A 16,661-nucleotide genomic window follows, 5' to 3' on the forward strand; every position below is an offset into this window, starting at 1 on the left:
TTTCTTGGATTCTTCTGACTTTCACCACGCTCTCCAACCTAAATTTTATTCCAAAGCTTGATTCCATCTTGTGACTTTTTGAAATCTGCACAATCTTGAAAACTTTTGGAACAAACTCACTACGAGATCTAGGCATATCATACTCACTCCAAACACAATCAAAAGATTTTTTGGAGCCTCTTGAGTCTCACAATGCCCAACAGTCCATATTCTAAATATTGTACGACCATAGAAATTAACTGATGGCCATAGACATTCAGAACCGACAGTGTGAGAAAAAGAATATTTTCACGACGGCTTTAATTTACTGTCTCAAAACGGCCAGATGAAGAACGTGCTGCCTACCAAATAACTAACAGAACACATGTTTGCTACAAAATGACTAAATAAAATCAAAACTTTCGTACATGCCATCTCGAACGGTGATACTTCGTCAATCCTTCAGAAAAACAACGTACGTACGTTACATTCTGTATCGTTGCAAATGTGCGTCAATCTTCAGCCTATACATGCCAGTACTCTTCTCATAGCTAACAGTGGTCGTATGTTGACGACAAGTTGCTTTCCCACAAAAATTAGCGTTGCTTTCCCGCGTGACATCTCCCATTGTACGTGATAATTTGTCACTCCCTCAGAAAAAAACATTGTTCATTCATGTCCCTGGGCCACGAATGCGCATGTGGTTGACCAACAGTCAATTTGGGCAATTCGCTAACTCAAAGCGAAGCTGCTCTTCACATCCCCCAAATAGAAACTTCAGCCTCTATATATGCCAGTACTCTTCTCATAGCTAGGACTCCAACTCGATCGGCAACTGATCAAAACCAAGTGCTACCCGACTCCGACAGGATGGCTGGGGCTTGGGGTCGACTGGTTGAGTTTGGAGTAGAAGTGAGATCGAAAGTGTTAGCGTTTGCCGAGAAATTTTGGAGGATGGGTGCAGATGATCCGAGGAAGGTCATTCATGGTGTTAAAGTAGGGGTTGCTCTCTCGCTCGTCTCACTTTTTTACTATATTCGCCCCATCAATGATAAATTCGGCAGAAACACCATGTGGGCGGTGATGACCGTCATCGTGGTCTTCGAGTACACTGTCGGTGAGCACAACGACTAAGAGAAGTGATCTCTATTTAATTTGTTATCCTAGCTAGTTTTCACTAGTAGAATTTTAAATAAACGAGATGATAGCAATACACGGGCGCAGGTGGTTGCTTGTACAAGGTAATCAACAGAGGAATAGCCACGCTCAGCGGCGGCAGTCTTGCGCTGGCCGCCCACTGGATGGCAGCCAAGTCAGGGCCAAAGGCGGAGCCAGTAATTCTTAGTGCCTTAGTATTCCTTTTTGGTAAGAAAATTAATGAATCTATGTACGTAGGCATGGCTTGTGTGGATCGATGTCTATTTACTTATTCGGCCTATTTCTAATGATCTTTTCTTCGTTGTGTGTATCAGCTTTAGCTGCGACATTTCTCCGATTCATGCCGACTGTAAAGGCACGGTTCGATTACGGCATCACCATATTCATCCTCACCTTTAGCTTGGTGGCCTTATCGGGCTCTCACGTCGATGATCTGACGGACTTAACAGTGGAACGCATATCGACTGTCGGCATTGGCATTGCTACCACAGTCTCTGTTTGCATTTTTGTCTGCCCTGTTTGGTCAGGCCAAGAGCTCCATTTTCTCATTTCTAGGAACTTGGAAAAGCTTGCTGAGTCCTTAGAAGGTATACATATATCTTCCATCCCCTCATTCATTCATTCTGAATCATAAATTTGAAAGTTTGAACTGAGAAGTGTCTTCGAATCAATGTGAATCATTAATTATTGACAGGACTAGTAGAAGATTACTTTCCTATAAACGGTGACAGCATGGACAGGACAGAAATAGCTTCTAAGAGATCACATAGCTACAAGTGTGTTCTGGACTCGAAATCATCTGAGGATTCATGGGCGAGTTTGGCGAGGTGGGAACCGCCACATGGATGGTTTAAATTTGGGCACCCATGGCAGCAATATAGCATGGTGGGAGTTGCCATGAGGCATTGCGCCTACTGTGTAGAAACGTTGCATGGGTGCGTTAACTCAGAGACGATTAAGGTGATTAATTAAGAAATTAAACTCATTATAGTTAATTCATCTCCGACGACTCCATTATTTAAAATAAGAAATTAAGCCACATTGATTTGATGACAGAGACCGGAATTCTGGGAGAAACATCTGAGAGATGTTTGCATGAAACTGAGCTCAGACTCGTCCAAGGTCTTAAAGGAACTGTCGAGTTCCGTGAAGACGATGAAGAAGTCTCCTAGTGTCAATTTATTGGTCTTGGAGATGAAAAATTCAGTGGAAGAGCTTCGGATTTCTTTGTCATTATTGACCGAGCAGTTGCCGTTTATACAGACAAGGCCAGCAAAGTCAAGTGAATTAGGGAACGAGAACAGCAGCTTCATCGACGACCGTGACGTGGCTGTTGTATTAATGCCTCTAACGGAAGCCATGGCACTTGTGACGATGACAGCGTTGCTCATCGAGATATCGACGAGGATCGAAGGAGTCGTCGAGGCGGTGGCTACCCTCGCAGAGCTTGCATGCTTTAAGCCAATCGGAAACGACGAGTCCCGTTCAAAAGTGCAGGCGGGAGAGCAAGAGTTGAAACCCTTTCATCAAGTCTGATAGGTACAAGAAGGGCATGAGGTGTAAAAAAAAATGTGTTAATTTTTTCAAAAAACAATACATGCAAAATTGATGTAGGATCATTTTTTAAAAATTTATTTTATAATTTGAATAGAAAATTATAGTTTAAAAGACTTGATGCAGTTGGTATTATGTTCGCACTAGGTCAACAGGATTTATTTACGTGGTCCACTCTCAAGTCTTAATGGATTATACTCTCGATTGCCCGAGCCTAAGCGAGCTGCTAGCGTTAAACTCTCGAGCGCTCAAGTGCCTGACCATTCGAGTACTCAAAAGTCGAGGGCTCAGGAGCCTGAGTAGCCCAATTACACCTAGGAATCAGGGGCTTTAAGAGCTCGAACTCAAGCATGATGGCAACAGATAAAAAGGGTTTAGGGTTAGACCCATAACTAGGTCAATAGGTTGATTACTCGTTAACTCCGTTAAGTAGGCAAAAACTAGGACCGACCTATTTAAACTAGTTAGGGTTTTGATCCAAAATTAATCATGAACTGATGGGTCAGTTTTTTTTTTTTTTTTTAATCAGTTTCGACTGTTGGACTAACAATTCCGGCTATTGAGAAGTTTTTTTTAAGTTTGAGATTATTTGATTTTTTTTTTATCAATGATTATGATTTTATCTCCATTATTCTCTAAACTTTATAAATAGATAATTCATTTTATTATTTTCACATCATATTATCTACTCGCTTTTCTAAATTTTGAAATATTGATCGTTTTTTACTTCAATTCTCTAATTCTAATGGAAGGGGTTTCATCTCGGTCTTAGAAAGACAATGAAATATTTAATCCAAATGTGGATCTCAACGATATTTAATTTTTTGATAATGAACTACAACAACTTTGGAAACTCTAGACACAAGAAAATACTAAAACTTCTAAGGTTTGGGATACTACATCTTTAAAATCGTCTATTTTTAGTCAGCATTTTGAGAAATTCACTTGAAATGCAAAAATGGTTGGAAAAATATTAAACAATATCAAATGTAAAAAATAGTTTAGTGAAAAATTGAGGTACTTTATAAGGATTATGAAAATCTTATAAAAAAATACTAATGAGATGACACTAGATAATTTCATGTATATGAGAAAATAATTAAAAAAATTAAATAAAATATGGTCCATTGTAGATGTGTTTATAAATTAATCTTTATATATTTTATAATTTATTTCTTTCATGGGGGTACTGCATCATTTATGTAATCCATTTTTTAATTATTAATGTCATTCAATGCTTGCAACCATATGAATTTAATAAACTAACTATTAAAAAAAGTAGCTTTACAAAATACACTAAAAAAACTGTTATTTAATGATGAATATTTGTGACTAAAATTTTTTGTTACTAATTTGTGACAAATTTTATAAAAAAAATATAAATTATCTCAAATTATCAACCAATTTTATGATAAATTATTTTAGTCTTAAATTATCAACAAAATATAATTCATCACTAGTCATTGGAAATTAGCGATGAACTTCAATATTTGTCACGTCCCAGATAGTCCCTGTTATAAGAAATTTTGGCAGCATCTTCCCTATACAGGTGACAATATGAAACTATTCTACAAAGTCCTCAGAACACATATACCTCGGCCAACATGGTCGGAACAATAATAATAAACATAACTAAACAAACCAAGCAATTTATATTTCAGCCTCTGGCTGACACAACCATGCAGTTTATATTTGAAAACCACCTACTCCACTACAATGACGGAAACCTTAAAACCACGATAGAGAAACCAACATAGCGGAAAAAAAAGTGTAGTAGACCAAAAACTCGATTAAACTCCTCGAGTACAAACATGGAATTCACACACATATATATGAAATGTAACAAGGAACCAAAAGACTAAAGAGTAGAAAAACGACGTGACGCGAAGTGGGGACTAGCGACTGGAATCTCCTGATAGCATCATCCTGAAATCGTAATATCAACGGGGTGAGTCAAATCCTCTGCGGATACCAAGTTGGCATGCATAACAAGTAATAACTAATAGTAATAAATATGTGTACAGTCTCCTGAAATAATGAACAATGCAAGACTGGAAGTAAAGAGAGAAGCTGTACTCACTAGGACCTCCTATCAAGATAGGTCGTTAGACTGAAAATAACATGTACTTGTATGCATCTCAACCATATGCATTCATCCAATATACAGCAATAAAGTGTAGCAACCACAAGAAATAAATGTAATCATGCATATGATGCAAATGACATGGTCACCCCTAACGCCAGTCAGCCATCTCACACACGATGGTGAGACCGAGTGGGTAGGGCTATGACAACTATGCACTCTGCCGTCACTGCTCTTGATGAGTGACCAGTGGACAGGATGCTGTCGGAGTACACCTATCCTCCTACCCCAAATCATAAGTGGAGGAGCTCAATGCTCTCATCTCTCTGAGATAATCCAAAGGAGGGATCCCTGCCGGCTACCACGTTGCGTCACCACTACCCATGAGCAGACCAGCGGAGCCAAACAGAGCAAAACTAGCACACACCCTAACTGATATACCACTAACCCATGAGTGGTTGTGTGTGCAGAACCATGTAACTGGTGATGCGCTCAACAATAATGGAGCTGTCAATCGCTCAGCATGCAATCATATGAGATGGTGCATGACAATAAGCATGAAATAATTAGATCTAGGTACCTATGTCAAATATGGTAAACGGCTAGTCCGGTGTATCGTAAGGCATGTTATTGTTAGAGTGTACACTAAAAGTATATCTTTTGTAAACATTTATTTTGAAATAAAAGAATCACATTGGTCAAATGTCTACATTTTATTTGTTAAGTGTAGTTGTTCAATTAATTTATATTGTAGATAACATGGTGTGTGGTGTCACTCACAAAAGATCATGTTATCAGTTCTTTATAAATTATAAACAGTTGCTCACGACTAAAATGGAAAGGAACAAACCATTGGAATAGTCGTAGTGCAATTAAGTATTAGTTTATCTTGACTAAAAAGTTACACTAGTACACTCTAAGTGTATTGAGTAGGATCACTTTAGGTAAGTTCTTTTTATACTGACTTAATAAAAGAACTATGCTTTAGTTATTATGGAAGTGTGTGCTCTTAATCCTAATATAATAACAAGCACATATATTTAGTATTTATTTCTTTAACTTATCAAAAGGTGAGATTTAGCTCGATAAATCAATAGGCCCGATAAGTTGGGAAATGATATTACTTATAGTGTGTGTTGTTAATTATAGAAGGAAACTGTGTCCTAGTTATCTAGGTTGAGAATTCCCCCAAGAGGAGCTCATAAGGATTGTCATGTTAAACCCTGCAGGTGGACTTAGTCCAACATGACAATGAAGTTGGCGGTACTACTCTTGGAGCTAGATATTAATTAAGTGAGTTGTCAATAACTTACTTAATTAGTGGGCATTCGTTATATTAAACACAGGGAGACTAACACACTCATATATGAAGGAGCCCATAATGTAATTTGGGATTGGTGCGGTAGTGCAATAATAACTCTCTAGTGGAATGAGTTATTATTGATGAGGTTGAGTTGTGTGTTCGGGGCGAACACGGGATACTCAAGCTCATTGGAAGGCCAAAACCAATTTCTCCTCTAGGTCCCTATCGTAGTCTCATTAAAGCCTCAAGTTCATCCAATGAAAGCCCATCTTGGTGTCCAAGAAGGGCCGGCCCAAGGCTTGGTGACCAAGTCAAGGGTCGGTCATATATATTCCTTCAAGGTGGTCGACCTTTGCTTTGTGCAAAGGGGCCCACCATAATAATTCAAAGATGAGGGGGTGTTTTGAATTTTTAAAATCTTCTCTTTAAAGGTATCTATAAGTTTTAAAAGAGAGATTTTAAATTTAAAAATTTTCCTTATTTGAATTAGGTCACATGGTTTAAAAGAAAGTTTAAAAGATTTAAAACTTTCCCTTTTTAACCATCCTCGTGGTTTTAAGGAAAAAGGAAGAGAAGTTTTAAAATTTAAATCTTTTAATTTTGTAACCAAGTTAAAAAAGGAAATTTTAGAAGAGAAGTTTTAAATTTTAAAACATGGTTTTAATTTTTAAAAACTTTCCTTTTTTAAAATCCACTTTAGGAAAGAGATCTTGTAAAATTTTATAAGAGGATTTCTTCTTTTGTAAAATTTTATAAAAATTATTTTTTTCCCTTGATGATGTGGCCGGCCACCCTTGCTTGGTGCCCAAGCAAGGGGCCGGCCAAATTAAATCACCAATCAATCCATGATTGATGATTGATTCAATCAAGAGGAAAGAAAAGGAAAAATAAAAAGGGAAAAGGAAAAACAAGAGGAAGATTTTAATTTTTGTAAAAAGTCTTTCCTCATTTGCCTTGGGCAAGTAATATAAAAGAAGGGGAGGAGAGGCCTCATGACATAACAATTCTTATTCTCTTGTTGGTGCTCCTCTTGTTGCCGGCCCTCTCCCCTCTTCCTTTCCCTTTGCTCTCTTGTTCCCTTAAGGTGGTGGTGGCTGAAACATAGAGAAGGAGAAGAAAGCTTTTGGGTGGTGTTCATCTTGGAGGATCGTCTCCCACACGACGTCCAAGGTGAGGTGAGGAATACGAAAGAAGATCTCGAGGTCATTAGCATACAAAGAGAAGGTATAACTAGTAATTTTCTTCTGTATCATGCTAGTTATTTTTCTTTGTATGAATTCCAAATACAAGAGGTATTAGATTCTAGTTTTTCGAATTTGTTTCGAAGTTGTATTTTTTTTTGTTTTTCGAATTTGTGATTCGATTGTTCTTTTTGGTTAAACCTAGAGTTATATAAGGAAATTAAATATTAGCTTTCCTTAAAAGGCTTTGTCTAGGAAGTGGTGGTTGCTCCCATATCCAAGAAGGCCTAGTGCCTCGCCATGTTTAACCTGGAAGCCAATTTTGGAAATTAATATTTAATTGAATTTATAACATAGATGGATTTGGATCAATAGTGTTAAGTTCCGCTTGCGATCCAAGTCTAAACTATTAAGAACATATAAGTTAAATTTAGAATCAATAATGTTAAGTTCTATTTGTGATTCCTAATTTAACTTCTAAAGAACACAATAGGTTATTTAGGAAAGGTTTGACACTTGTACAAAATTTTTGTACAGTGGAACCAGTACGATCTTCCTAGGACTAACCAACAATTGGTATCAGAGCTAGGGTTTGCCTCTATGTGTTTTGGTTTTCAAATTAATTATGCACATATCGTACATAATTTAGGTAGGATAATAGTAGGATGTACTAACTTTGTGGTTGCAGGCTCCAACTATTATGGCATATAGATATTGTGTGTGATTGGACCCTTGGACATGTCAAAGGCATTATTTTGTGTGTGCATGATTGTATGTATTAAATACAGCAGGAGCTGTATTAGTTTTAGAATTTTACTTTTTTGTTGATCTAGAATATATGTACATTCCTTTATGGAATATAGGATCGATATATGTAAAATTTTATTTTTGTCGCGGATCGTATCTTTGCGAGGCGTGGTGCTATTGGAGGACCAGAGACGTAGCGGAATAAGAAGCAAAATAGATACGACAACTCGACCCGATGGCGGTGGCTAAAGATGGCAGCAGCTAGGGTTGGAGCATACTGAAGACAGTGATGGAAAAGACCATAATAGTTGAAAAATTAATTTCCAAATTTATTGCTTTTATTTACTGTGATGTATATGTGCATGTGATGTATGCTAGCATAGGTTAAAATTTCTCACCTTAAATAACTAAGTGGGAGAGGGATTTTTAAATAAATTCCACGGTCTCCATTACTAATTTGTAAGTGATGCAACAAGCTTGCGTGTTGGCTCTGAGTGTCTCCCTCCATAACGGATGGGTTTATCGCGGATCACTAGATCAAACTTCCTTTATGGATGGTTATAGGAAATTATTTAGGAGCGTATGATCTTCTCCAACTGAAGGGGCACAATCCTCTTTAATGGACTAAGTATCAAGTAATGGTATACACTTAGACGCATTCAATAATATCCTCCCCATCGGAGTCACTACTATTGTTTTGCGTGACTAAAGTAAAACCAACTATTAATTTTATTTGTCATAAAGTTAGGATGACAAGATAATAAAATTAATGGGTTACACCCTCTTCTTACAAATGTTGAATTTGTATACGTCCACACTAACGTGGCATGCAATATTCACGGTGTTTTGAGGTGTTGGTAAATTTAAATAGTATTATTTGAGGAATCAATATTATTTTAAATTTAGAGTCCTGACCAAAGTTTATTTTGTGATTCTTAGGATGTCTTTCAACCCATTGGCTATTATACTGAAAGAGAATAAACTTACTGGTCCAAACTATATAGATTGGAAAAGAAACCTGGATATTATCTTAACTGCTGAAAGCTATAAGTTTGTACTGTCAGAGGTATGCCCAGATACACCTAATGGTGATTCTACCCCAGAGGAGATTGAGTATCATAAGAAATGGGTAAAAGCAGATGAGATGGCGCGGTGTTACATTTTGACTTCAATGTCAAATGTATTGCAACATCAGCATCAAGATTTACCAACTGCTTATGATATAATGAATAATCTCAAAGAACTCTTTGGGCACCAGAGTCGGACTGCTAGGCAAGAGGCAATGAGAAAGTTAATGATAGCCACCATGTCGGAGGGGACACCTGTAAGGGATCATATCCTCAAAATAATGGCTTATCTGAACAAAATACAAGTCCTTGGAGGAGAAATCGATGGAGAAACCCAGGTCGATATAATTCTCCAAACGCTACCCAGAAGTTTTGAGCAGTTCCGCCTGAACTATAACATGAATAAAAGGGAGTATACGTTGGCGGAACTTCTGACAGAACTACAGGCAGCAGAAGGAATATTTCATCATAATTCTTAGATTCACTATGCTGAAAATGGTTCTACTTCTAATTCAAAAGGCAAGAAGAAGAAGAAACAAGTCTTTTCAGCAAAGAAGATGAATAAACCTCAGGGTACAGGACAGAAAGCTGGAATGAAGAAGCTAAAGGGCGAGTGCTTCATCTGCAAGCAGTCAGGACATTAGAAGGCGGACTGCCCTCATAGAAATCAGAACAATAAAGGTATATCTCATACTCTAGTAGTTGAAACATGTTTAGCGGTGTTATCTACCAGTACCTGGTGTGTAGATACAGGAGCCACTGATCATGTCTGTAACTCTTTACAGGGGTTCCAGGAAACCCGACGACTATTTGAAGGAGAGATAACTGTCTACATGGGCAATGCTACTAAGGTGGCGACTGTTGCAGTGGGAGTTGTCTACCTATCTTTTGATAAGAATAGAAGTTTGGTTTTAAGAAATTATCTTTATGTACCCAGTTTTAGAAAGAATTTAATTTCAGTTTCTAAACTATATTTGGATGGATATTTTGTTTCTTTTAGTAACAATGTGGTTATAAAGAGAAATAAGGTTATTATCTGTTCTGGTGCATTGATTGACAATTTATATACTTTAAATCTAATTTCTCCCACAATGCAAAATTTGAAAATTAATAACACATCTTCTAACTCTAATAAGAGAAATAAACCTTCGGAAATGAACCAAACATATCTTTGGCATCTAAAGCTTGGTCATATTAACTTAAGTAGGATTCAAAGGCTTATAGCCAATGGACTCTTGGGTTCATTAGAATTGAAAAACTTTCCAACCTGTGAATCTTGCTTGGAAGGTAAAATGACCAAAAGACCTTTTAAGGCTTAGGGGTATAGAGCCAAAGATGTGTTAGAACTGGCTCATTCTGATTTGTGTGGTTCTATGTCTATCCAGGCAAGAGGTGGTTGTTGGGACCTTGATGTCCGCTAGAGGGGGTGAATAGTGTTTCGTCGCGCTCCTTGCGTCGTCTGCTTTGTCTTGATAATGTGCAGCGGAATACAAAGACAAAACAAAACACAATACTCACAACGCTAACACCTACAGTTTACTTGGTATCCACCTCAAGAAGAGGTGACTAATCCAAGGATCCACACACACGACACAATCTCCACTATGCAAACATCCTTCTCGGTCACAGCTGGAGGCGAAGAAGCCTCGTACAAACTCACACAACAACACAACACCACTACAAGAAAATACAGAAGTACAAGTGAAATATACTTCTTCTTGCTTACTTGTTGCCTCTTAAACCTTGGAGAAACACCTCCAAGTGCCTTCAAGAACTAGCAGTGAAGATCTGAAAGCTCGCGTGAAGAAATCGTAGAAAAGTCACAGATGAAGCTCGCAAAAAACTGGTGAAGAAAACGCTCCGCCCAGGCTTTATACAGTGCTCCCAATCGATCCAAATTAGTCCCAATCGATTGCCACATCACATCTGCACAATCCCAGCCGTCCATTGCTTGTTTCCTGCTCAACGGTCACTTCCCAATCGATCGACCGATCGATTGGGACCATCTGAATCGATCGGCCGATCGATTCAAACCTATTCTGTGCTCTCGCGTCCGCGTGAGAGGTTTAGCTGCCCAATCGATCGACCAATCGATTGACAGCTCCCAATCGATCGCCCGATCGATTGGGAGAGCTTCTCTGTTCGTGATTTCCTGACCCCAATCGATCGGCTGATCGATTGGGCCATCATAATAATCGCAACACACTCCAATCAATCGACTGATCGATTGGAGCCTGTTCAATCGATCGCCTGATCGATTAAACACCATGGACTTGACTCAAACTCAAGTCCAGCTCCCCAAACCCAACTCTCGGTCAACTGTGACCTGTTGGGTTTGCACGCCTAGTATTTGGCTACTCCCAACCAACCTTGAACTATCCTTCTAGCCTCCTCCATCAGCCTTGCGTCCCTCGGATATCTCCCCATCTTTCACGCCTTGCCTTCTGGAGCTTCCATCGGCCTTATCCTAGTTGTCGGGTTCTCTTAGCCAAATCACACTAGGACTTACCTTGCCAAGACCACATGCTAGGACTTTCAACCTTTGCCAAGATCACACTTCGACTTTCCCATTGCCTGGCTCCTCACCAGGACTTTCCTTTTGCCAATATCACACTTGGACTTTCCAATTGCCTGGCTCCTTACCAGGACTTTCCTTTTGCCAAGATCACACTTGGACTTTCACCACCAAGTATGGTCGCGAACCTTCCTGTTGGACTTACCTTTGCTTAATCTCCAATTAGGACTTTCCCAGTCAAGTCTCCTGTCAATCTTAACCTACTTGAATTCTCTCTTGCCTAACCTCCAGTTAGGACTTTCCCAGATGCCTAAACTCTAGTTAGGACTTTTCCATTACCTAACCTCTAGTTAGGACTTCACCACTGCCTAACCTCTAGTTAGGACTTCACCACTGCCTAACCTCTAGTTAGGACTTCCAGACACCTAACCTCCAGTTAGGACTTACCCAGTCAAGTCTCCTATCATCCCTGACCTACTTGACTTGTCTTCTTCTCAACCTGGTCAACTCTTTGACCATCTCCACAACCGGACGATTGCCCTAGCAATCTCCATATATTGTCAAACATCAAAACTCAAATCTCGGCTCAAGCTTGACTCAACTCAAACTTTGTCAAACTGGTCAAACTTGACGTAGGAAAATTGCCCCAACAATCTCTCCCTTTTTGATGTTTGACAATCCTTCTTAGTTAATACCTCCAAGTTAGGCTAAATCTCATAGCCTTAACTTTTCAATGACAAAGTATGAATGAAGGCCTAACTTAACCTTCAATTCTCCCCCTTTGTCATACATCAAAAATAAAAAACAACTCTTCCCCATAAGAGTTAACCTCACAATGAAGATCACATACCCTTCATTGTCTCCAAAGCTCCCCTTTGAGCTCTACTTCACTCCACAATGCTCAACCTAGAGCATTCACCATTTGACCAATGAAAATCTCATTCATTGTATCCAATGCTCCCCCTTGAGTTGTAATCTTCTTTTCAATGCTCATCCAAGAGCATTTTCCACTTTACCAATGAAGGTCTGATCCCCCTTATTGAACTCAATGCTCCCCCTTGAGCAAACATCTACTCCAAAATGTTCATCCAAGAGCATTTAACATCCTAGTAATGAAGATAACCAACCTTCCATTGCTCTCCAATACTCGACCCTGAGTATTAATTCATCACGAAGGTTTAACCCACCTTCCAAGGTCTTTGAAAATATTTTTATGTTTTCAAATAGTAACTCCCCCTAAAAACATGGTCAAACTTCTATCATTACACCAACAATGACTTGGGATTTCTAAATAATTAGGAAAACCAAAACTCGAAGTTTTGAGGTTCAAAATTCAATAATAAAACTAACCTCAACCTAAACTTCACCTAAGTCGACATTAACCAAACCATGCTTGTTTTCATCATGAAAACTCCCTCTAAGTGTATACAAATGTATTCCAAAGGGTTAGGAATGGTTAATGACCCTTGAAAACTAAAACTTGAAGTTTTAAGGTTCCAAAATTCAGAATTGAAACTAAACTTTATCCTAAACTTCACTTTGATATTTCTTAACCAATCCATACTTATTTTCACATGAAAACTGCCCCTAAATATATACAAATGTATTCCAAGGGGTTTGGAATGGTTAACGGGACTCAAAGTGACTTGAAGTGCTGAAATCAGGCTTTTTTAGCCAAAATCAAACTTCCCAATCGATTAAAGTTGGGACTCAATCGATTGAAATCACTTCAATCAATCCATTTATCGATTCCGCAAGCTACTGCTCGCAGAAATTCCCTCTGAATCGATCGACTAATCAATCCAGACTAGGTCAATCGATCCGCTGATCGATTCACTACCCTTCTGTTCATGGGAATTGGCTTCCCAATCGATCGGCTGATCAATTGAACCCAATCCAATCGATCGGCTGATCGATTGAGTTTCTGATTTCCTGAAATTCAATTTCAACGAACTTCAGAAACTCCCCAAAAATTCTACAAAAATATAAAAATCATGAAAATTCATGTAGACACTACTTAGGGTATATACTATCAAGGAAAAATAGTTTTCTATGAAAATAATTCCTATTTTCAAAGATTGACACAAACTTTGAAACTTGTAAAAAATATAGTGTTTTCTTCCAAGTTTGTGCTCAACTATTCAATGATGATTACTATCAAAAGATAGTCTTCACCAAGATTTTTCAAAAGCATTTTAAAAGATTTTCAAAACCAATATCCAACCATGTTCTTTGGGCTCAATGCACATGACTTGTACATTAGCTTTCCCAATGATTGGAAGACACATAACTATGTGTTTTGATGAACCTAAAACTCAACAAGATGCACTAAATCAACATCTTGAGTTTTGTTCACCATCCTAACATCTCACTTGTATCTAATGTGTACTAAAACACATACAAGTCACCTTATGATTCTTTGTGAGATATATATTTGGTTTTGCTCTAAACTAAGGGATCATGCATATCTATCTAGGCATTAAGAGACTTATGATCATCCACCTAGGGTGTCATTTGGTATAATCCCACTTGTTGGGATATTTACCATTCTTAATAAATGTATTTTGTCCTTAATTACAAGGAAATTAACATAATGCATGATGATCAATGACATGCATCAAAAAAGTAATTTTCAAAAGAAAAGCATGCTATAGCTACATGATGTATGTATGACATGACATGATTTTTTTATATTTTTCATAATAATCATGAATGCAAAAATAAATATGATGTCATGACATATGATGGGCAAACAATCATGATATTTTAGCATAGACAAAATATACCTAGATGATCTATCTAAGTATCCTTAATTCTTAGCTAAACCTTAAAATTAAATCCTTGATTGCCCAATTTCATCAAGAGTGTGCCAAACCCAATTTTGACATTTCTTTTTCCCTTTCTAAATTTGTGTCATTTTTAAATTAAACAAATTCCTCACAGTATGACACATTTTACTCTTTCAAAGAGTAAATGAAATCAAATTAAGGCTTTGATTCGCCTTTAGCCTTCTAAGAAAATGTCAAAACCCCAACTTGACATTTCTTATTCTTTTCTAAATGTGTCAATTTAAATTAGATTTAACTCCTCAATTTTGACACATTTTTGCTCTTTAAGACTTTAATCACATTTGATTAAAGCATGAGTTTTCTCTTAATTCCTTAAGAAAGTATCAAAATTCTAACTTGATTTTTCTTATACTTTTCTTAAGTGTGCCAAGTTAGATTAAGTTCAACTCTTCAAATTTTGGCACATGAATTACTCTTTCAAAGAGTAACCCTACAATCCTTTTCATTTTCAAAGGTTAACAATAACCTTGAAAATGCTCTCAAGTGTCAACTTTAACAATGTTGGGTTAACTACCCTTCCTATTAGAGTTGACACTCTCTAAACTCATCTAAGGTGTAGAAAATATGCTCCTAGGAACCCAAAATCTATTGGTGCTCCTTGGATGCCCTAGGTACTCACTAGGGATAACTTCCCTAGATACCTTCCTAAGGACCTTTCTAGGCTTCTTATAAGCCTTGGTCACTTCTACTAGGTCACTCCTAGGGCTAACTCCCCTTGTAACCTTATTTGTGACTTTGTTTGGCCTTTTTGGAGCCTTAGTCATCTTTACTAGATCAACTTTAGGGATGACCTCCCTTGTGACCTTCTTTGTGACTTTGTTAGACTTCTTAGAAGTCTTGATCACATTGGTCTTGCCAAAAGAACCTTTAGGGTTTCCTTCCCTAGTATCTTTGACTTGACCTCTAAACCTAGGGTTGGTCCCATAGCTATATGGAACTCTATAAAAGGAAGTCACATCCTTCTTGACTTTAGGTTTGTATTCCAAACCTCTATAGCCATTGGAGGGTTCTTGCCTAGTTCTCCCTAGAGTTTGCTCATTTTGACCCTTAAGAATATTTTCCATTCTTGCTAGGGTCCTTTCTAAGTTATCAAGTCTTGACCTCAAGACTTGGTTCTCCGTCATTAAATCTTTTAAAAACCTATTTAAAAACTTTTTTAAAACTTATTTAAAAAAAACTTTTTAAAACTTATTTAAAAACCTTTTTAAAAAAACTTATTTAAAAAACTTTTAAAAACTTATTTAAAAATCTATTTAAAATATTTAAAAATCTTTTTAAAAACCTATTTAAAAACTTTTTAAAAACTTATTTTAAAATCTTTTAAAAACTTATTTAAAAATCTTTTTAAAAACTTATTTAAAAATATTTTAAAAACTTATTTAAAAACCTTTTAAAAAAATTTATTTAAAAAATAAAAAATAAAAAATTCCCTCTAAAGGTGTCGAACAGAGGCGCCTCTGCTATGGCAGAGGCGCCCTCCAGGATCGTCAGGAAAATTCCCGTCGAAAACCACTAAGGCGCCTCGGACCAAGTTCGAGGCGCCCTCAACACGACATTGAAGGCGCCTTCAAAGAGCTTGAAGGCACCCTCAATGCCGACATATGCAGCGAACAGAGAGTTCGCTGCAAGTCAACTTTTCGCCAAACACGACAATCCAAGATGCCTGGTTTTCTACCTTCTACCTCCATTAAAATCTCAAGATGCCTCCTAGGTATAATCTTAACTTATCTATTGTTCGTATATATTACTTTTGTTCATTTCTTTGTTGTATGAATTGCTTGAATCAAAATAGGAAACGTCGAAACATTGATCCTGCTCCCGCTAGCATACCTTCCACCGATCCTAGGTTCCCCTCAAAGCGGCATAGGATTGAGTTCACCAGACATAAGTTTACCCCTATTAAACCTAGGTACTTGAGTAGGTCATTTTTTGCTCAGTTTTGTCAGCCTACAATCCAGATGATAGAGCATTATCAGCTTAGTAAACTGGTTTATTACAGTCATGCAGTAAATCAGGACCTATGTGCTCAGTTCTTCAATAACCTCGAGAAGGTTGACGACTTGACCTACTCCACCAGAGTTGGTGGACAGGATATCCAGTTTATCCCTTCTTTGATTTGCACTAGTCTAGAGCTTAGATCATCTGCATGCCCCTTTTTGTGTTACCCGGCTAGGGATTTGTCATTTGATGACCCCTATTCCCACATCACATTAGACACCATCTAC

General features: G+C 37.7%; 1 protein-coding gene across 1 annotated transcript; it reads left to right on the top strand.

The window, feature by feature from the left end:
• The first annotated feature begins 849 nt into the window (after window positions 1-849).
• Window positions 850-2,673, top strand: LOC122054911 (aluminum-activated malate transporter 10-like). The gene is made up of 5 exons (XM_042616327.1): window positions 850-1,096; window positions 1,204-1,344; window positions 1,452-1,724; window positions 1,832-2,097; window positions 2,194-2,673. Exons 1-5 carry the CDS (start codon window positions 850-852, stop codon window positions 2,671-2,673), a joined length of 1,407 nt encoding a protein of 468 aa, XP_042472261.1.
• The last annotated feature ends 13,988 nt before the right edge of the window (window positions 2,674-16,661 follow it).

This window comes from Zingiber officinale, chromosome 3B (genome assembly GCF_018446385.1).
Source record: "Zingiber officinale cultivar Zhangliang chromosome 3B, Zo_v1.1, whole genome shotgun sequence".
Lineage (NCBI taxonomy): Eukaryota > Viridiplantae > Streptophyta > Magnoliopsida > Zingiberales > Zingiberaceae > Zingiber > Zingiber officinale.

What these genes read in the sequence shown, in the direction of transcription:
- LOC122054911 (XM_042616327.1), top strand. Translation starts at nt 850, where the DNA reads ATGGCTGGGGCTTGGGGTCGACTGGTTGAGTTTGGAGTAGAAGTGAGA. An exon ending in GGTCTTCGAGTACACTGTCG is followed by an intron (nt 1,097 to 1,203) that starts GTGAGCACAACG and finishes ACACGGGCGCAG; the next exon opens with GTGGTTGCTTGTACAAGGTA. An exon ending in TGCCTTAGTATTCCTTTTTG is followed by an intron (nt 1,345 to 1,451) that starts GTAAGAAAATTA and finishes TGTGTGTATCAG; the next exon opens with CTTTAGCTGCGACATTTCTC.